The 21,828-nt window shown below is 44.0% G+C and overlaps 2 protein-coding genes across 2 annotated transcripts; both read right to left on the minus strand.

Moving 5' to 3' along the window:
• Positions 1–2,857: 2,857 nt before the first annotated feature.
• LOC123512870 (ficolin-1-like) lies at positions 2,858–7,429 on the minus strand. Its single transcript, XM_045269531.1, has 4 exons — positions 7,100–7,429; positions 6,189–6,631; positions 5,538–5,642; positions 2,858–3,509 (listed from the first exon to the last, which is right to left on the minus strand). The coding sequence occupies exons 1-4, from the start codon at positions 7,103–7,105 to the stop codon at positions 3,344–3,346; spliced, it is 720 nt and encodes a 239-aa protein (XP_045125466.1). The 5' UTR covers positions 7,106–7,429; the 3' UTR covers positions 2,858–3,343.
• A 4,908-nt stretch (positions 7,430–12,337) lies between these two features.
• Positions 12,338–18,015, minus strand: LOC123512865 (ficolin-1-like). Its single transcript, XM_045269525.1, has 4 exons — positions 17,679–18,015; positions 15,874–16,316; positions 15,302–15,409; positions 12,338–12,686 (listed from the first exon to the last, which is right to left on the minus strand). The coding sequence occupies exons 1-4, from the start codon at positions 17,967–17,969 to the stop codon at positions 12,530–12,532; spliced, it is 999 nt and encodes a 332-aa protein (XP_045125460.1). The 5' UTR covers positions 17,970–18,015; the 3' UTR covers positions 12,338–12,529.
• Positions 18,016–21,828: the final 3,813 nt, after the last annotated feature.

Genomic DNA, 21,828 nt, shown 5'->3' on the forward strand with positions numbered 1-21,828 from the left:
ATTTTCGAAATCATGAACAAATCAGTATCATGAACAATGACACAAAAGGCAATAATACGTGTATTGTGACTCACAGTGTAATAGCAATGAACTTAACAATAATTCTCAGCTGAGTAGCAAATAGCAAATGAACTATAACATAACACTTACAACAATGAGGGTCGGCGTTGGACAGAATAAGATGTATGGAGAATCAGAGGGCGGAATGCAACACCTCTCTCACTGACGACCAGACAGAATCTGCCTCCTACAGAGACAGCTGGGGCACACCACATGCGACCTATTTTTTCATCCCCTGCAGAATGAGCAGCGATCCTCTGTGTCCTTATCTATCCTACGCGCAGCGTCATCAGTGTTTGCACATAAACAACCCTCTCACTACCTCTCTGCATCTAAGTTAACCTCCGTACATCTTCACTACTGTTACTTACTGTTATATTTACTAATGTTCGTATGTCCTTAATACTACAAGTTATGATAATTAACTATTCTCTTATTACTTAGCATCCTCTATCGCCAGCAGCCTCACATCACAGTGTGAGGCACCACAACTGGCGACTACACACACACACACACACACACACACACACACACACACACACACACACACACACACACACACACACACACACACACACACACACACACACACACACACACACACACACACACACACACACACACACACACACACACACACTCTCTCTCTCTCTCTCTCTCTCTCTCTCTCTCTCTCTCTCTCTCTCTCTCTCTCTCTCTCTCTCTCTCTCTCTCTCTCTCTCTCTCTCTCTCTCTCTCTCTCTCTCTCTCTCTCTCTCTCTCTCTCTCTCTCTCTCTCTCAAAACACTCGTCAATAATTCCAGTACCAAAGTGAGAGAGAGAGAGAGAGAGAGAGAGAGAGAGAGAGAGAGAGAGAGAGAGAGAGAGAGAGATTACTAGAAAGTCCCAAAGCGTTCAGGAGAGGTAGATAAGGAGCCCAGGTTAATTATGCACAGGTAGGCTGGTGAACAAAGCGGAGGGAACAATGAAGGCAGTCACCAGGCAAGGGAAGGGAAGGGAAGGGAAGGGAAGGAAGAGTAAGGTAAGGTAAGGTAAGGTAAGGCAAGGCAAGGTAAGGCAAGGCTAATTTAAGGTAACATTTCCCAAAGTGTTACGTTCGTTTCCATAGACTTTGATACAGAGATGGTTTGTACGTAATTCTCTCTCTCTCTCTCTCTCTCTCTCTCTCTCTCTCTCTCTCTCTCTCTCTCTCTCTCTCTCTCTCTCTCTCTCTCTCTCTCTCTCTCTCTCTCTCTCTCTCTCTCTCTCTCTCTCTCTCTCTCTCTCTCTCTCTCTCTCTGTGTACAGGAAAACACCAGTTGATTGCCATTTCCTTTCTTTAAATGTGTTTTGTTTCCTTTCTTTGTTCGTGAATCTGGTGTCCCACTGTCTGTACCTGCTAATGATACCCGTGTACCGCCTTCCTGGACGCTGGGAGTGTGAAGGGGGTGATGGAGAGATGACGGTGGGTGTGTACTGTATTGGGCAAGGAGAATGAAGTGATTGAGGGAGAGAGCAGGTGGAAGAATTAATGGCGTGTGTGTGTTTCATTGTTTGATCTGCTGCAGTCTCTGGCGAGACAGCCAGACGTTACCCTACGGAACGAGCTCAGAGCTCATTATTTCCGATCTTCGGATAGGCCTGAGACCAGGCACACACCACACACCGGGACAACAAGGTCACAACTCCTCGATTTACGTCCCGTACCTACTCACTGCTAGGTGAACAAGGGCTACACGTGAAAGGAGACACACCCAAATATCTCCACCCGGCCGGGGAATCGAACCCCGGTCCTCTGGCTTGTGAAGCCAGCGCTCTAACCACTGAGCTACCGGGCGTGTGTGTGTGTGTGTGTGTGTGTGTGTGTGTGTGTGTGTGTGTGTGTGTGTGTGTGTGTGTGTGTGTGTGAGGGACATTGATACGTGTTACCGTCTCGGCGTGCAGGTTTTGCCAGGGATGTGGGGATGTAGCGCTCATTAATTAGTAGTGTGCGCTGGCCGGGCGTCACCATTCAGACTTTGCAAAGATAGGTAGACTAATGCAAAGATAGGTAGGTTAATTAGGTCCTATTTGGATGCCAAGGATTTGCAGGCTGACTTGGATAGGATGAAAGAATGGACAGATAGATGGCTAATGCAGTTCAATATTAACAAGTGCAGAGTGCTGAGCGTGGGTAGAGATAATCCAAACAATAGGTACACAATAGATAACGTGGCACTAGAAAGTTCCAAGTATGAGAAAGATCTAGGAGTCATAGTTAGCTCTGATCTCGGTACAAGGAAGCAATGTATCGAGGCAAGAAATAAGGCGAATAGAGTATTAGGTTTCATCTTTAGAAGTGTTAAAAGCAGGAGTCCTGAAGTAATACTGAAATTATACTTGGCGCTGGTCAGACCACATCTTGACTGTGCGGTACAATTCTGGTCCCCACATTACAGGAAGGACATAGCTTTGTTGGAATCAGTGCAAGGGAGGATGACTAAAAGGATACAGGGAATGAGGGATATACCCTATGAAGAGAGACTGAAAACTTGAGGCATGTAGTAGTAGTAGTAGTAGTAGTAATTGTGGTAGTAGTCGTAGAAGTAGTGATAGTAGTAGTAATAGCAGTAGTAGTAGTAGTAGTAGGTCTGTGGCGTTGTTTTCCTGGGTGTTGTGTGGCCGCGGCGGGTCGTTGAGGGCGTGGCTTCTCACCCCTCAACACACAGCAGTCAGCAGTGTTTGGTAGCGTTTTCCACCTGCGTTTGTCGCGTGTTTGCTTCTCTCTTGGTGTGAAGTGGAACACTTGGTCAGTTGTTGGAGTAATGAAGGACTGCTCGAGGCAATGATGAATTTATTATCGGCTTATTTTGTTGTTAATGACATTTGTTAGCAAGAAGCATGATGTACTGCTGCACAGTGAAGGAGAGAGAGAGAGAGAGAGAGAGAGAGAGAGAGAGAGAGAGAGAGAGAGAGAGAGAGAGAGAGAGTCCTTTTCTTGACAATACATATAGCTACGTGTACAGGATTGTGAACAAGACATGAGGCAAGAGGCAGTCTTATCACTTAGAGGTTGGTGTGGATCTTACAGGGGGACAGGGCAAACATGAGGGAAATAGACCAAGGTGTGCAAACGTTACTCGAGTTATTCACCAGTTGACGTCACATGTTTGTTATCAGCATTCTGGCAGAATGTTAGTAAATAGTGTTAGATACGTAGGTTGCTTGGAGAGGTGGTGGTGGTGGTGGTGGTGGTGGTGGTGGTGGTCCATTGGGTAGTGGCGGCGACCGTGCAGTGCCGTGCGGCAGCCAACAGCAGAGCGGCTCAGAAGGCAGGACGCATCATCATTGATGCAGCCTGCAGGGAGTAGCTCACACCTCTCCAGTGACGCCAGGCGATGCCTCTATGGTCAGTAGTATCGTGGCCAACATGCTGGTAGCCGTTCAGGTTCGAATCGTAGCAATTATCATACCAATAACCACCGCGGCGTCTGAAAGGAACAGTGACAAGTAATTTAGCAGGAATATTGTACGCAGCATGTACGTACACATGGACACTCACTCTTATGTCATGTAGTGTGTGAGGAAACACACTGAGTAATTTTCCTTTGACTGAGTGTGTAAGTAAACTCTGCACATTGCCTTTGCTGCAAGTCATGATAAAAGTCGTGTTTTAAGAACATAAGAACATAAGAAAAGAGGGAAAGTGCAAGAGACCGCCAGGCCTACACGCGGCAGTCCCTGTAGGATTAAAGTTGCCTAATTCCATCTATCATCCCCATCCACATATTTATCTAATCTTTTAATGCTCCCTATTGACTCAGCACTGACTGTATGACCACTGAGACCGTTCCACTGATCAACCACTCTGTTTGAAAGCCAGTTTCTTCCCATTTCCCACCTAAACCTGAATTTCTCAAACTTAAACCCATTATTTCTGGGTCCCTCCCCTTTGTTATAACCCTTATACCACTTAGATATCCATTAGGTCCCCTCAAGACATGCATCGCTCTAAAGAATGCAAATTGAGTTTCTTCATAGGGGATATCCTTCATCCTCCTGTATCTTTTTAGATATCCTCCTTATCACTGACTCCTGTGAAGGCAATGCGCCATGATTGAGGGAAGACATGCAGACTGAGCGCGGCTCCCTCCGCTCACCACTGCGTCCGTCGCCGCTTCCTCCCACTCACTATGTAGTTGTGAAATGTTTCTCTCGGGATCCATCTATCAGATCCATTTCTAACACTTGTATTATTTCATTAGCCTTTCACTTGAGTCTCATTTGTTGAATTGAGAAAAGTGAACTTAAGTTTGATGGTGGCTGAGGAAGACTGCAAATGTGGTGTACTATTTCACTGATCACAATAAAGGGACACAACTTGACTACTACGTATTTACTTCTGAACTGTAAAGATCGCAGCCTCCGCGCAGAGCAAAGCCCCGATGTTGGATGTAGTACGTAGAGCCGTGGCAGGTGTTCCAAAATGGCAGATTGTCACGTATGGTTGGTAACTCACATGCCCTGTTTGGCAGGAGCCGTTACGTATCATGTAGGGATTAGGTTTGACCCACCAAATGGCAAGGTCGCGCACGGGAAGAGGGGAGTCGCGCAGCCCGCGGCAGACGTACTACTGTACTACATAGTACGTGTACGTGTACGTGTACGTGTCTCCACCTATGTACTGTGCCTGACATTTGCTGTCACTGATTGAAACACTGAGCACAGCATCGTGAGGACTTGTGACTGTTGCACAGTTACCTGCTGGTGTTTACCTGGTTGTGTCCCCAAGATTTTGTCACAAGATTACCTACTACAGTGTGTGCATGTACTGTTTCCACCTGGAAAGTGTGTGTGTGTGTGTGTGTGTGTGTGTGTGTGTGTGTGTGTGTGTGTGTGTGTGTGTGTGTGTGTGTGTGTGTGTGTGTGTGTGTGTGTGTGTGTGTGTGCGCGCGCGCCCGCTTTAATATACTATGAATGTTCTCCTTGGATATCGCTAATTTTATTTCCTGTGGGACTGGTCTAAATAGCGAATCATTTCCAACAAAAACGAGGGAAAGATTTGTTTAACATGTCGGAAAAATGTTTGCGCGTTAAGCAATGTCATGGGAAAACTGAGAGGCACAGACTAACGAATCTTTATTGTGCTGTGCTGTGCTGTGCTGTGCTGTACTGTGCTGTGCTGTGCTGTATTGTGTTGTGCTGTGTTATGTTGTGTTGTGTTGTGTTGTGTTCTGTGTCGTGCTATGTTGTGTTTTGCTGTATTGTGTTGTATTGTGTTGTGCTGTGTTGTGTTTTGTTATTTTGTGTTGTGTTGTTGTGCTGTGTTGTGCTGTGCTGTGGTCTGTTGTGCTGTGCTGTGTTGTATTCTGTTATTTTGTGTTGTGTTGTGCTGTCTTGTATAATGCTGTGTTGTCCTGTGTTGTGCTGTGCTGTGCTGTGTTATGTTGTGTTGTGTTGTGTGACAGTACTTGCCTTCGTGTTGTGTGGTGTCAGTGTTTATGGCGTGACAACACTTAATGTCGGCACAGTTCCTTGTATCTTTGTCGTTGTCAGCATCACGGGTGCTGAATGGCATGCCGTTGTGTCTTGCTGCCAAGCTGTCCCCTGCGTTCCCGCTGTAACTGTTAACACACACACACACACACACACACACACACACACACACACACACACACACACACACACACACACGAACAAAAGAAAAGAGGTAATTAATATTTTGTCTATCTCAATTTATGTATGTCTATTTATCTACATTTATTAATATAATCTATATATCTATCAATCCTTCCATCTGTTAATGTATCTACAGGACGAAGAACAGAGAAACAATGGTTCTGAAGAAATAATGAGCTAACAAGATACAAGGGATGAGAATTTCCCACGGAAGGACACTGAAGCTTTTAGAGGTACATTCCTTAGAGAGGCGTAGACTAAGAGGGGATCTGGTAAAAGAGCTCTTTGACTATTATAGGCCAAATAACAAGGAAGACATCAACAAAATTCTACACATCAATAACATATAATATATATATATATATATATATATATATATATATATATATATATATATATATATATATATATATATATAGAGAGAGAGAGAGAGAGAGAGAGAGAGAGAGAGAGAGAGAGAGAGAGAGAGAGAGGGTGAGAGGCAGCCTCACCTTCCAACACTGAGGCGGAACTTGGTCTCCGGAGCGCCCACGTGGAAGAATCCGTACTTAGCCCACCGATGTTCTCCCTCGTAATCGTGCAGGTCAATTCGCAGCTGCTGCAGGGTGGTGGAGGTCAGCTGGTGCAGAAGGTCAAGGCCCAGCCAGAATTCACCCTCCAGGTCGCCGAAGCCCAACCGATACTCGATCCAAGTGCGGTAGAAATCTTGGCGGACGGCGTCACTGGTGCGCCGCTGGAAGACGGTCCATCCCCCGCCGTCGACGGTGTGGTCACAAAACACGGTGACGCGGTGGTGGGGTTGCCCAGGGTAAGGGTATACCTGGCGCAGGCCGCTCCCGCTGTCCCCGGAGTCCAGTAAGTCCTTGCAGTGACGTGGCCGAGACTCCCATTTGTTTACAGCAACACTGACCTGCTGCACCACTTCCTTTGCCTCCTGTAAAGCGAAGGGCAAACAAAGTGACCATGTTTACGTCACACGTGGCGGCGCAGCTCGTCGTCCCGCATTGCCACTCATAAACATCCAACACAAACTTAACCTGCAAGTTGGCCAAATGACTTAAGAAAGTGACAAAACACAACCCAGAATCAAATTTCAGCAGATCACTCTATGTCAAGAAAAGTAACTAGCAAACTAAATGAGGAACATATTATCCGATTATCTTTAATGTTTATATATTTGGTTCTCGTTAATGAATACATACAAACACTGATGGAAGCATACTTTGATAAATAGGAAAGAGTTCGTCTGTAATAATAATAATAATGATAATAATAATAATAATAATAATAATAATAATAATAATAATAATAATAAAAATAATAATGATAAAAATGATAATAATACCTTTTCCCTTGAGAGCATTCTGGCTCAAGATTAGACACATGCAGGTCTGACTCTTACCTCCATGAGGGACGCGTAGCGGCTGTCCTCTTGTCCAGTGCTACAGAAGTCCAGGGCAGCAGCCACGCAAGTGTCACTGTAGCCTGTGACCGTTAGTAGAGTAGACAGAAGGGAGCGATCGTCCTTGAGGCCTGAACAGCTGTTTTCCTCATCTGGGGAGGCGTGCTGCTTGCCTGGGCCATGGCTGCGACCATGGAGAGCACCACAAAGAAATGCATCGCCAGTAATATCTGGCTAGAGCACCGAAACAGTGCGACTTAAACGTAACGCTGCGCAGAGGAGAGTGGCGTGTGTCTAGAGCTGTGGTTGCCTCGTGGGCCACAGCACACCACTTCAAGACTCGTTGTGTGTTGTGTGTGACGAGAATAGACGTGAAGCAGCTGTGGCCTTTATGAATCTCATCGGTCCTCAAGGAGACTCTTGTTTGTGTTATTAAATGAAGTGGCACTTGAATAAGGGCACCGTGGCTGCTAGTGTGCCCTCATTCAAGTCGGCGTCAGATGAAGCAGGATTGTTGCAGCTTTGTATGTTGTAATACGTACGTACGTACGCTCATTTGTTTCCTGTGGACCAGGGCTAAAGTTACTCCTTTGGGGCCAAAACATTACCTACTTCATGGATGGGTCAGGAGAATTATTTTGTATGTACTACTTGGTACCAATTCAATTATATTTAAATACGTACGTAGGTCAATTAGAATTAAATTTGTAAAATGTTTCAGAGAGAGAGAGAGAGAGAGAGAGAGAGAGAGAGAGAGAGAGAGAGAGAGAGAGAGAGAGAGCTGGGATTCCACCACCAATGCCAGCTCTCTGTAGTTCATGGGCTTACCTTCTTTCTCCAACCCTGCTCCACCTCCTTCCTCACTGTCTCTGTCTTTCTTTCTCTCCTTATATCTTTTTGTATTATTTGGTAACTTTTCACAATTTATTATGAAATCTTTGAATCTTTTTTCATGTTTAAAGGTCTCTCCGCATCCTAAACGTGGCATATGAGCGCGGGGGAGTGCGACGTTACTGATACCTCTACCTGACCTGACTCTCCAGTCATTCACTGTGTGCGTTATCGTGAGGAAAGGCGGCCCTTGGTGGCGTATTGCCGGGGTCGCCGCCTACCGCTAACTCAAACCACCCTTCTGGGTGACGAACATCCGGATGTGGTCGATAGACTGATGATCTATCTGACTGAGACCAATTTAATCAGAGAGTTGTGATTTATTATGTTATTTATCCTCCACTCTGTAAATATTTATAAATATATATATATATATATATATATATATATATATATATATATATATATATATATATATATATATATATATATATATATGTATGTAAATAAAAGTATGAAAGCGTGTATGATTCCAATTTTGCGTGATCTAATGTGAATGTTTTCCCTTCATGTATATATGCAATACGTAGTGATGCTACGTAGCCACCCTGTGTGATTGTGAGTTATCCTTCCCTCCCCCATGCCCTGACAAAGGACAACAGTTTTGAGATAGGTATAGGATCCTTGTGTGAATGAAGCGTGCATGAGAATGTGTGTGGATATTTTATGTTAAAAAAAAAAAAAAATAATAATAATAATAACTATATAAATAAAATAAATAAATAAATAAACCAATAATAAACTGTATATATGTAAAATAAAATAAAAGACCTAATTCTAAAGAAATATAAAAGTCACACAAAAACAATGAAATAAAATTGGCCTAATACCCAAGACAGGGTGATGGCCAAAAAAAAAAAAAAAAAAAAAAAAAAAATGAGTTGTGGTTGGAGAAAGGGGTCGTGAACTGTGGAGGTGTGGCAACATTGGAGGATAAGCTGTCAAAAAGCGGACTGCAACCAGAGGTCCAGTTTTGAGTGACTCGAACATAACCATTGTCGCGCTTCCAGTGTGTGTGTGTGTGTGTGTGTGTGTGTGTGTGTGTGTGTGTGTGTGTGTGTGTGTGTGTATCTGTCACCTTGTGTTTCTGTTCCTTCATGATACACCTCTGGATCTTTGCTATGGAAGTGGTTGGGTATATGGAGAAATACATCAAGCGGAGAGGGTTAATGATGGATGGAGGGACGAGAACCTTTCATTGCTTTAGTGGAATTGACTGACATTTTGAAGAGCGTTTTCATAATGGTAACGATCCTTTTACCACCACCACCACCACCACCACCACCACCAGGCTTGGAAAACAGTCGGTTAGTTATTACGAGAAGCTGAGTAATACTATGTTTGTGACCTTTGAAGCGAGCAAAAGAGAGCAAAGCGCTTCATGTTACCTATCATCATACCACCACCACCACCACCACCACCACCACCACCACCACCACCACCACTACTACTACTACTACTACTACTACTGCTGCTGCTGCTGCTGCTGCTGCTGCTGCTGCTGCTGCTGCTGCTGCTGCTCCTCCTCCTCCTCCTCCTCCTCCTCCTCCTCCTCCTCCTCCTCCTACCACTATTACTACTACTACTACTACTACTACTACTACTACTACTACTACTACTACTTCTACTCTCCACTTCTTAGGGCGTCAGTGTTGGGGGTGTTGGTAGTGTGTTCCGTGCAACTGTGAACTTCTGGTCAGTGTATTCTTTTGGTAGTGGTGTTTTTTCAGCTGCAATGGAGAGAGAGAGAGAGAGAGAGAGAGAGAGAGAGAGAGAGAGAGAGAGAGAGAGAGAGAGAGAGAGAGAGAGTTTTCTTGATCTCTTTCCTTGTCGCTTCAGTCTGTTGTTCCTTGTTATCTCCTTTGTTTCCCTGGAAATGGTGCATCACAAATCATTGTTTACCATTACGGAGAGTGAAAATTGTCAATAATCAACACCTATTCCTTCTTGTAGTGTTGTATATTGTGTTTGGTTTTTCCTCTTCCTGAATTTTCGTCACTCTTATCATTAGTGTATTAGTGTAACCTGATCACCTCAGTTGCCTTGACCCCTTCACTGATATGAGCGTCTTGTGCTGACTGTCGTGTCACTCAAGACACTGTTTGCAGGGAGAGGAGACAGAGAATCGAAGGTTTATCTTGTATCTTGGTGACTTTTCTTTTTTACACTGCACAAAAACAATAAAAATAAATAAAGAAAGAAAGAAAGGAAAAATGACAAAAAAAGTTATACTTGTTAAAGGGAACATTTCTTTGGCAGTGAAAAGGACAATTTTTTCTTAAACCACAGAAATATGACAACAGAAAAGACAAATAAAGTGCTAAAAAGTTACAGATATTAAAGGGAACGTGTGTGGCAGGGAAAGGGTTACGCCAACTTTTCACTGCTACTTGACATGTTTCCTTGATCGCAGACTGCTCTGAAACCTTCATTACTTCTTCCACTGCAGCCGCTCTGAGAATAAAACTTGCTAGACACTGAATGATCTAACCCTTTCGTCTCCTTCTCTGTGCGTGCTGTAGATGCTGGGAAAGGTTCCAAACATTGCCTGGAGTTTTTGCAACTGTGACAATTGAGCAGCGGCGATATAAGACCAATCAGGGGAGCGATGATTAACCAAAACATTTCTTTCATCCTCAGAAAATGGATTCAGGACTCCCTGCGTGTTCTGATGAAGGAGGAAGGATTAAACGCCTGGATACTCTCCTGACAACACCAGGTAAGGATGTTTTGATAATTTCCTCGTTATTTTGTCCCGTGCATTTTGGTTAAGTCAAATAATAGTGAGATGAATAGTACAGTTGATGGTCAGAAGGATGGAAATCTTTAGCAAGACGAGTAAGGATGTTTTGATAATTTCCTACTTATTTTTATTAGCATGGGTGTTTTGTGTCTGTCAGGTAACGAATGAATGGTGAAATGAATTCATTAGATCAGTAGTGCAGTTTGGAAGAAAGTAGCGGTACAAGATAGCAAGAGAAGCAACATTGCGGTGGTGAGAGAGAGGCTGGAGACAATCAGTTAGTTAGAGAATGATTAATAAGACGAAAAGCTTTAGATTCCACCCTATTTAATTATACTGTGTGAGTGGAACCCCCCTATGCATACGAAGAATACTCCATATATGGGTGGATAAAGTCTTTGTAAAGAGTTAGCAATTGGGGGTTGGAAAAAAAAAAAAAAAAAACTGGCGGAAAGGAGTCAAAACAACGTCATAAAAGTTGTTTTAGGAAGAGATGAGATATGAAATTTGCAGTTTAGGAACACCATTGATAATATATTTATGAAGAACTGTGGCCGTCTCCCGCGGCTGCAATAGAACAGTAGGAGAGGAAACTTAGAGAAAGCTGCAGAGAGAGAAGGATAGAAATCATGGAGGGTATTTTTGAGATTAAAGCTTTGTGTCAGACTCTGTCAAAAGCTTTTGATACGTCTAAGCCTCTAAGGCAACAACAAAAGTTTCACCGAAATCGCTAAAAGAGGATGACCAAGGAGCGCCAGAAGATCAGCAGTAGAGCGACCTTGACGGAAGCCATACTGACGATCAAATAGAAGATTGTGAAATGACAGATGTTGAAGAATCTTCCTATTCAGGATAAATTAAAAGATTTTAGACAAGGAAGAGATTTAAAGGATAGGACCGTAGTTCGACTTTTGCACTCTGTCCTCTGTCTTAATGTTGCTCTTCTGTCTGTCATTATTAACAAACATTAAATTTTTGTCGTGTCTGAAACATTTCACTCTTATTAATTATTATCCTCTGTAAAGCTGTTCAGTAAATCGTTCTTCTTTTTCCCATATTCATTTTTTTTATCTTCTATATATTGCACTCAATCTCTCTCTCTCTCTCTCTCTCTCTCTCTCTCTCTCTCTCTCTCTCTCTCTCTCTCTCTCTCTCTCTCTCTCTCTCTCTCTCTCTCTCTCTCTCTCTCTCTCTCTCTCTCTCTCTCTCTCTCTCTCTCTCTCTCTCTGTGCCTCAAACGCTGGCTGCCTTGTCGTCACTCGTGGCAGGCGCTACGTGATCATCGCACTACACCTAATCTGCCTTGCAACATACGAGTATAACTACCAGTCGCTCATCACTAACACTGCCAATGGTAACTGCTGCTTACCTACACTGTCTACACACACTGACGCTCGCACAGCTACAGTGACACCGCACCGTGTGACAGCCACCCCATGATAGCCAACCCTCACTCACACACACACACACACACACACACACACACACACACACACACACACACACACACACACACACACACACACACACACACACACACACACACACACACACACACACACACGTGAAACACTTGGTCAGTTGTTGTAGTAATGAAGGACTGCTCGAGGCAATGATGAATTTATTATCAGCTTATTTTGTTGTTAATGACATTGGTTAGCAAGAAGCACAGTGAAGGAGAGAGAGAGAGAGAGAGAGAGAGAGAGAGAGAGAGAGAGAGAGAGAGAGAGAGTTATTGACAATACATATAGCTACGTATACAGGATTGTGATCAAGACATGAGGCAAGAGAGTGTCTTATCGTATCATCATGGATGTCGCCTTGTGGGAGTAAGTCGCACCGCTCCAGTGAAGCCAGGTAATGCCTTTATAGCCAATGGTGTCATTGCCAATATACTGGTAGCCGTTCAGGTTAGAATCATCGCAATCATCATACCAATAACCACCGAGGCGTCTGAAAGGAACGGAACAGTGACAACAGAGTTTGCAGGAATATTGTACATAGTACGTACAGTACGTACACATGCACACTCACTACTTTGTCATGTAGTGTGTGAGGATACACATTGTGTTATTTGTTTTGAATGAGTGTGTAAGTAAACTATGCACATGGTATTTCTTTTTTTATATATAGGAGAGAGGGCCAGCAAAACCTCCCCAAAAAAAAAAATAAATAAATAAATAAAATATAAAAAAGGCCAACTTGGGTGCTGGTCCTCTAGAAGATAGAAAAGCGTTAGCCAATATTAGGGAACAAATGTCTTGATACCTTCCTCTTAAAAGAAGACAATTTGTAGGAAGGCGGAAATACAGAAGAAAGCAAGGAGTTCCAGAGTTTACCAGTGAAAGGTATGAATGATGGACAGCACTGATTAACTCTTGAATTAGAGAGATGGACAGAATAGGCGTGAGAGGAAGAAGAAAGCCTTGCGCAGCGAGTCCACAGGAGGATTGGAGGCATGCAGTTAGCAAGATCAGTAGAACAGTTAGCATGAAAATAGCGAATGAGAAAGAGGCTGAAGACATATGAAGAGTACTCTATACAGGAGTGGATAAGGCCCTTGTACAGAGTAAGCAGAGTTGGAGGGCGAGAAAAACTGGCGGAGACGCCACAGAACGCCTAACTTCATAAAAGCTGTTTTAGAAAGAGATGAGATATGAAGTTTCTAGTGAAGATTATGAGCAAAGGACAGACCAAGGGTATTCATTGTGGAAGAGGGAGACAGTCGTGTATCATTGAAGAAGAGGGGATATTTGTCTGGCAGGTTGTGTCGAGTTGATAGATGGAGGAATTGAGTTTTTGAGACATTGAAAACTAATAGATTTTCTCTGCCCCAATCAGAAATCTTGAAAGATCAGAAGTCAGGCATCCTGTGGCGTCCCTGCGTGATCTGTTGACTTCCTGAAGGGTTGGTCCTCTCTGAAAGGACGTGGAAAGATGTTGGGTATATCACCAGCATAGGAGTGGATAGGGCAAGAGGTTTGGTTAAGAAGATTATTAATGAATAATAGAAAGAGAGTGGGTGACAAGATAGAACCCTGAGCAACATCACTGTTAATAGAGTATAAGAACAGTGGCCGTCTACCACAGCAACAATAGAGCGGTCGGAAAGGAAACTTGAGATAAAGTTGCAGAGATAAGGATTTAAGCCGTAGGAAGGCAGTTTGGAAATCAATGCTTTGCTCCAGACTCTATCTAAAGCTTTTGATATGTATAACGTAACAGCAAAAGTTTCACTGAAATCTCTAAAAGAGGATCGCCAAGAGTCAGTATTGAAAGCCAGTATCAGCAGTAGAATAATCTTGACGGAAGCCATACTGACGATCAGATAGATTCTGATAGAAGATTGTGAAGTGACATGTTTGAGAATCTTCATATGGAGGATGGATTCAAAAGCTTTAGACAAGCAAGAGATTGAAGGTAAAGGGCAGTAGTTTGAGGGATTATAACGGTCACCCCTTTTAGGAACAGGCTGAATATAGATAAACTTCCAGGATCCAGGTTCCAGGATCTCCAAGGATGGAGATCTCCGCGAACGGATAGAGGGACAGAATGTGCTCCACTGTAGAAGTTAAATGGTCTAAGAATTTCTTATAATCAGAGGAGTTAAGGCAGAGATAAACAGCACAGATAAATTTAGTTAGAGAGTGAGTTTTGAGTCAAAGCCAGATGGTAGAAAACTCGGAATATTCAAGAGCGTGGGCACAAGAGCAATTGAAGTAGTTGCGCACATAGATGCAACATCCAACTTTGGAACGAAAATGAGGATAAAGAAAGTATGAGGGAACTGTGTTTCGGTGAGGAAAAGATGAGGTTTAGTAGAGGAGAGGTGGTGTTCCACAGATTGAAAACTAGATCAACGACCGTAAATGATGCAGAAGTTAATTAATGAAGAAAAAGTTGAGGGAGGTGTCAAGACATTTTTGGTCGATACTGAGAGAGCAGGTTGAACTGCTTTATGGTCCCCTCCCTAGAAGGGAACTCCAAAGCTGGATTTAAAGTGAAGGATTTATGTGTACTAAGTGCATGTAGTTTTGTGTGAAGGAGGAGAGTTGTCTTTAGAGAACAGGTTGTGACCTCCTGCTTGAGTTGTGAGACACAAGGGAAACGTTCAGCGAGATCGCAACTAGCTGCTTTGATGGGAAGTTCACAGCATCTCCTTAACTGATCCAGACCAGAAATGGCCAGACCAAAACTGCTCCAGAACAGAACTAGAGCTATTAGACCTCGCTATGATGTGTTGTGTTTTGCTGTGTTGTGCAGTGTTGTGCTTTGTTATGGCATTTGCCTTCATGTTGCCTTGTACTGTGTTCTGTTTTGTAACAGCACCTGCCCTCGTGTTGTTAAGCTGTATTTTGTTACGCGGTGTTATGCTGTCTTGTGCTGTGTTGTGTTTTGTTGTATTTTGTTGTGCGGTGTTGTGTTGTATTGTTTTTTTGCTTTGCCGTCTTAAATTGGGCTGTGTTGTGTTGTGTTCTGCTGTGTTCTGCTGTGTTGTATTATGTGACAACATTTGTGTTCGTGTTGTGTGGTCTGAGTGTTGAGTTGTGTGGCAAGACAACACTTACTCTTCCGCACAGTTCCCGCCACTATAGTTGTCGTTGTCAGCATCACGGGTGGTGAATGGCATGCCGTTGTGTCTTGCTGCAAAGCTGTCCCCTGCGTTCCCGCTGTAACTGTTAACACACACACACAAAAAAAAAAAAAAAAGCTATAATCAATATTTTATCCATCTCATTCTATTTATAGCTGTCTATCCATTAATCTATTATATCTATTTAACCATTGATAGGATGGGAAACAGAAAAATAATAAATCTAAATAAAAAAAAAAAAAAAACACGAATAGAAGGATACGGAGGGTGAGTTTCCCACGAAAGGACACTAAAGCTTTGATAACTACATTCCTTAGAGAGTTCTTTTATTATTGTAGACCAAATTACATGGACGAAAGCGACAAAATTCTATGCATTAATAGCCCGAATATATATATATATATATATATATATATATATATATATATATATATATATATATATATATATATATATGAGAGAGAGAGAGAGAGAGAGAGAGAGAGAGAGAGAGAGAGAGAGAGAGAGAGAGAGAGAGAGAGAGAGAGAGGGTGGGGGCAGCCTTACCTTCCAACACTGAGGCGGAACTTGGTCTCCGGAGCGCCCACGTGGAAGAATCCGTACTTAGCCCACCGATGTCCTCCCTCGTAATCGTGCAGGTCAATTCGCAGCTGCTGCAGGGTGGTGGAGGTCAGCTGGTGCAGAAGGTCAAGGCCCAGCCAGAATTCACCCTCCAGGTCGCCGAAGCCCAACCGATACTCGATCCAAGTGCGGTAGAAATTTTGGCGGACGGCGTCACTGGTGCGCCGCTGGAAGACGGTCCATCCCCCGCCGTCGACGGTGTGGTCACAAAACACGGTGACGCGGTGGTGGGGTTGCCCAGGGTAAGGGTATACCTGGCGCAGGCCGCTCCCGCTGTCCCCGGAGTCCAGTAAGTCCTTGCAGTGACGTGGCCGAGACTCCCATTTGTTTACAGCAACACTGACCTGCTGCACCACTTCCTTTGCCTCCTGTAAAGCGAAGGGCAAACAAAGTGACCATGTTTACAGATCTGATTCAACTCTTTGTCATGTTTATGATTTTGACGTGAATAGCTGATCTTGGTAATATACATTAATCTGTCATTGCATTTAACACTGAACAACTTTGATACAAGGAAATGGTTTCATAAGACTCAAACAAATAACGGTTTGAAATAAACAACGATGAATTAAAATCGAAATAGGACATCATATTAGTAAAATAGATAAACAAAAATCAATGAAATGAATAAAAGGTGACTTTAAATGAAAGATATCAATTTTTCATGTATCTTTGATATAAAGATTGTGATTTTTTTCAGTCGTGCGTGTGGCATAACCTTCTCCGAGAAATGCGGTCAGTGGGTGGTGTGGATGTGAAGTGTTGCCAGAGACAAGTTTCAGCAGATTTCTCTACGTCAAGAAACGTAACAAGTGAAGCAAATGAGCAGCAAGTTATTTGATTGATCTTTGATGTTTATGTATTTGGTTCCCATTAATGAACACACAATCACATATTTTTTTTTTTTATGCATGAGAGAAACCAGCAAGGGCAACAAAATATTGAAAAAAAAAGACCCACTTGAAATGCTGGTTCCCTTAAGGAGTTGTAAGATTTAGCCAAAATTAAGGAACAGATATCTTGAAACCTCCTTCTTAAAAGAAGTTAGGGCGTAAGAAGACGGAAATACAGAAGCAGGCAGGGAGTTTCAGAGTTTACCAGAGAAAGGTGTGAATGAGTTAGGGTATTAGTTCACTCTTGTATTATTCCTTCTGTTTAAGCTCTTATCCTGTCTTTTCCGTTTGGCTCCTCTGGTCACAATCTCATTTCTGTCCGATCTGGGCACATTTATGGTCCCTTCCCAGAAGGGGACTTCGAGGCTGGATTTGGAGTCGCCAATTTTTAATTTAGAATTTTAAGTGAGGTGTGTGTGTGTGTGTGTGTGTGTGTGTGTGTGTGTGTGTGTGTGTGTGTGTGTGTGTGTGTGTGTGTGTGTGTGTATGTGTGTGTGTGTATTTTTGTGTGAAGAAGGAGAGTTGTCTTTCGAGGGCAGGCTGTGACTGCCCCCTTGAGTTATGAGACACAAAGGGAAACGTTCAGCGAGATCACAACTAGCATTAATGGAAAGTTCACAGCACCCGCTGAACTAGTGCTATTAGACCTCACTGGGCGTAAATTATCGTTTGGGTAGGTTTCTACTACCTCATCCTCGGTCAAACAAACACTGATGTAAGCACTCCTTGATGAATAGGAAAGATTTTGTCTGTAATAGTAATAACAGTAATATCAACAGTAATACCTTACCTCTTGAGAGCAGTCTGTCTCATGGTTAGACAGACCCTAACCCTTACCTCCATGAGGGACACATAGCGGCTGTCTTCTTGTCCAGTGCTACAGAAGTCCAGGACGGCGGTCACGCAAGTGTCACTGTAGCCTGTGACCGTTAATAGAGTTGACAGAATGGAGCGATCGTCCTTGAGGCCTGAACAACTGTTCTTCTCAGCGGTGGGAGGCACGCTGGTTGCCTGAGCCATAGCCGCGACCATGGAGAACACCACAAAGAAATGCATCGAACGTAATATCTGGCTGGAGCACTTAACCAATGCAACCTTTACGTACCGCTGCGCAGAGGAGAGTGGCATGTCTCTGGAGCTATGGGTGCCTCGTGACCCTCAGCATACCACTTCAAGCCTCGTTGTGTGTTGTGTGTGACGAGAATAGGCGTGAAGCAACAGTGGCTCTTATGAATCTCATCAGTATTTTAGTGAATTTTTGGTTATTTGATAAAGCGGCTCTTGAGTAAAGACGCCCTGCGCCGTCAACACACCACTTGAAGCCTCGTTTTGTGTTGTATGTACGAGAATAGACTTGAAGGAACTGTGATCCCATGAAACTCATCAGTTCTCAAGGATACTTTTGTTTTGGTAATTAGCTAAAGCGGGACTTGAGTAAGGATGCTTGGGCGGCCAGTCTGCCTCTCGTCACACTGGGGTTAATAATTGATATACGAGTAGTAGCTGTTCATTACACAACAATGAAGTTTCTTTTTTTTTTGAGAGAGAGAGAGAGAGAGAGAGAGAGGGGAGATATAAACTCAACATTCCTCAGCACTGGCGTCGTCGCCCAAACACACACACACACACACACACACACACACACACACACACACACACACACACACACACACACACACACACACAAGCCAGAAGACCGGAGTTCGATTCCCCGGCCGGGTGGAGATATTTGGGTGTGTCTCCTTTCACGTGTAGCCCCTGTTCACCTAGCAGTGAGTAGGTACGGGATGTAAATCGAGGAGTTGTGACCTTGTTGTCCCGGTGTGTGGTGTGTGCCTGGTCTCAGGCCTATCCCAAGATCGGAAATAATGAGCTCTGAGCTCGTTCCGTAGGGTAACGTCTGGCTGTCTCGTCAGAGACTGCAGCAGATCAAACAGTGAAACACACACACACACACACACACACACACACACACACACACACACACACACACACACACACACACACACACACACACACACACACAGGGTAAACAAGATGATAGTCTGCAAACGAAGAAGAGGAGGAGGAAGAGGAGCGGATCGAGGAGAAGGAGGAGGAATGAGGAGGAGGAGGAGGAGCAGGGGGAAGAGGAGGGGGAGGAAAAGAGGTACGTAAAACAAGAGGAAAAGACAAACAAAGAGGAATTAGAGTACGAAAGAGTAGGAGGAGTAGGAGGAGGAAGAAGAAAAAGAAGAAGAAGAAGAAGAGAAAGAAGAGGAAGAAGAAGAAGAAGAAGAAAAAGGAAAAGAGGTGTGTAAAAAAAAAGTATATAAAAAGACAAAGAAAGAGGAACTAGAGTACAAAAGAGTAAGAGGAGGAAGAAGAGAGGAGGAGGAGGAGGAGGAGGAGGAGGAGGAGGAGGAGGAGGAGGAGGAGGACAAAGAGGAGGAGGAGGAGGAGGAGGAGGTAGCTCAGTGGTTAGAGCGCTGGCTTCACAAGACAGAGGACCGGGGTTCGATTCCCCGGCCGGGTGGAGATATTTGGGTGTGTCTCCTTTCAGGTGTAGCCCCTGTTCACCTAGCAGTGAGTAGGTACGGGATGTAAATCGAGGAGTTGTGACATTATTTCCGAAGATCGGAAATAATGAGCTCTGAGCTCGTTCCGTAGGGTAACGTCTGGCTGTCTCGTCAAAGACTGCAGCAGCAGATCAAACAGTGAAACACACACACACACACTGCGTAGTGTAGTGGTTAGCACGCTCGACTCACAATCGAGAGGGCCGGGTTCGAGTCCCGGCGCGGCGAGGCAAATGGGCAAACCTCTTAATGTGTGGCCCCTGTTCACCTAGTAGTAAATAGGTACGGGATGTAACTCGAGGGGTTGTGGCCTCGCTTTCCCGGTGTGTAGAGTGTGTTGTGGTCTCAGTCATATCCGAAGATCGGTCTATGAGCTCTGAGCTCGCTCCGTAATGGGGAAGACTGGCTGGGTGACCAGCAGGCGCCCGAGGAGGTGAATTACACACACACACGAGAATGTTAGTGATGTTGGCAGAATTAATGATTAGTAGAGAGAGAGAGAGAGAGAGAGAGAGAGAGAGAGAGAGAGAGAGAGTTTGCATACACCTAAACAAATTAATTCCTGTTTTTTTTTTTTTTTTTTTGAGGCTAAGCAGGACGATTATAGATATGGAAACAGGACCGCATGGACAAAGGTCTTTTACGGTAAAACATAACTAAGTAGATGCACACACACACACACACACACACACACACACACACACACACACACACACACACACACACACACACACACACACACACACACACACTCTCTCTCTCTCTCTCTCTCTCTCTCTCTCTCTCTCTCGACTCACAATCGAGAGGGCCGGGTTCGAGTCTCGGTAAGTGGCGAAGCAAATGGGCAAGCCTCTTAAAAGTGTGGCCCCTGTTCATCTAGCAGTAAATAGGTACGGGATGTAACTCGAGGGGTTGTGGCCTCGCCTTCCGGTGTGTGGAGTGTGTTATGTGGTCTCAGTCCTACCCGAAGATCGGTCTATGAGCTCTGAGCTCGCTCCGTAATGGGGGAGACTGGCTGGGTGACCAGCAGGCAACCGAGGAGGAGGTGAATTACACATCTAAGGAACATTGATACGTGTTACCGTCTCGGTGTGCAGGTTGGAGGTCTAACCCTCCTAGATTAGTGATGTGCGCTAGCCGGGCGTCATCAGTGGGATTTAAGGCACGTAGTAGTAATAGCAGTAGTAGTAGTAGTTGTAGGTTTGTGGCGTTGTTCTCCTGGGTGTTGTGTGGCCGCGGCGGGCCGTTGAGGACGTGGCTTCTCACCCTTCAACACAGTAGTCAGCAGTGTTTGGTAGCGTTTTCCACCTGCGTTTGTCGCGTGTTTGCGTCTCTCTTGGTGTGAAGTGGAACACTTGGTCAGTTGTTGGAGTAATGAAGGGCTGCTCGAGGCAATGAGAAATTTATTATCGGCTTGTTTTGTTGTTAATGACATTTGTTAGCAAGAAGCATGATGTACTGCTGCACAGTGAAGGAGAGAGAGAGAGAGAGAGAGAGAGAGAGAGTCCTTTTCTTGACAATACATATAGCTACGTGTACAGGATTGTGAACAAGACATGAGGCAAGAGGCAGTCTTATCACTTAGAGGTTGGTGTGGATATTACAGGGGGACAGGGCAAACATGAGGGAAATAGACCAAGGTGTGCAAACGTTACTCGAGTTATTCACCAGTTGACGTCACATGTTTGTTATCAACACTCTGGCAGAATGTTAGTAAATAGTGTTAGATACGTAGGTTGCTTGGAGAGGTGGTGGTGGTGGTGGTGGTCCATGAGTAGTGGCGGCACAAGCATGCCTCATACACATAATGAGTGATTTTCCTTTGACTGAGTGTGTAAGTAAACTCTGCACATTGCCTTTGCTGCAAGTCATGATAAAAGTGGTTTTTAAGAACATAAGAAAAGAGGGAAAGTGCAAGAGACCGCCAGGCCTACACGCGGCAGTCCCTGTAGGATTGAAGCTATCTAATTCCATCTATCATCCCCATCCACATATTTATCTAGCGTAGGTAGAGGAAATCCACACAACAGGTACACGATGAATAAGGAGGAGAAACATAAATGAGAAACAAATAGGAGAAATATTATTGCTTGCATATAAGAAGAACAAACACAACAACAATAAAAAGGAGCAGGAGGAAGAGCTCAAATATAGAGAAACAAGAAACGAATAGGAGAAATAATGTTCCTTGCAAATAGTAAGTGGCAGAATGAGAATAACAGCAAGAAAGAAAAGGAGAAAGAGAAGAGAGTAATAAACACACAAAACCAACAGGTAGTACAGGTGAAGGCTTCTCCCCACCCTACCTACCCCACCCCACCCACCCTCCCCTAGTCCCTCCATCGCACCTTTTAGCAAATGAAAACAAATCAAACACGCAAGAAAGAAAGAAAAAAAGAAATCTTATAAAAATTAGACACAAGTAGGAA

This window comes from Portunus trituberculatus, chromosome 34 (genome assembly GCF_017591435.1).
Source record: "Portunus trituberculatus isolate SZX2019 chromosome 34, ASM1759143v1, whole genome shotgun sequence".
Lineage (NCBI taxonomy): Eukaryota > Metazoa > Arthropoda > Malacostraca > Decapoda > Portunidae > Portunus > Portunus trituberculatus.

Excerpts from the sequence above, each read along its gene's own strand:
- LOC123512870 (XM_045269531.1), bottom strand. Across the intron at positions 5,643-6,188 it reads TTCCGCCTCAGTGTTGGAAG|TTACAGCGGGAACGCAGGGG; the intron begins GTGAGGCTGCCT and ends GTGTGTTAACAG. Across the intron at positions 3,510-5,537 it reads ACAAGGAACTGTGCCGACAT|ACGCCGCGGTGGTTATTGGT; the intron begins TAAGTGTTGTCA and ends TGTTCCTTTCAG.
- LOC123512865 (XM_045269525.1), bottom strand. The coding sequence starts at position 17,969 with ATGCCACTCTCCTCTGCGCAGCGGTACGTAAAGGTTGCATTGGTTAAG. Across the intron at positions 15,410-15,873 it reads TTCCGCCTCAGTGTTGGAAG|TTACAGCGGGAACGCAGGGG; the intron begins GTAAGGCTGCCC and ends GTGTGTTAACAG. Across the intron at positions 12,687-15,301 it reads GGCGGGAACTGTGCGGAAGA|ACGCCTCGGTGGTTATTGGT; the intron begins GTAAGTGTTGTC and ends CGTTCCTTTCAG.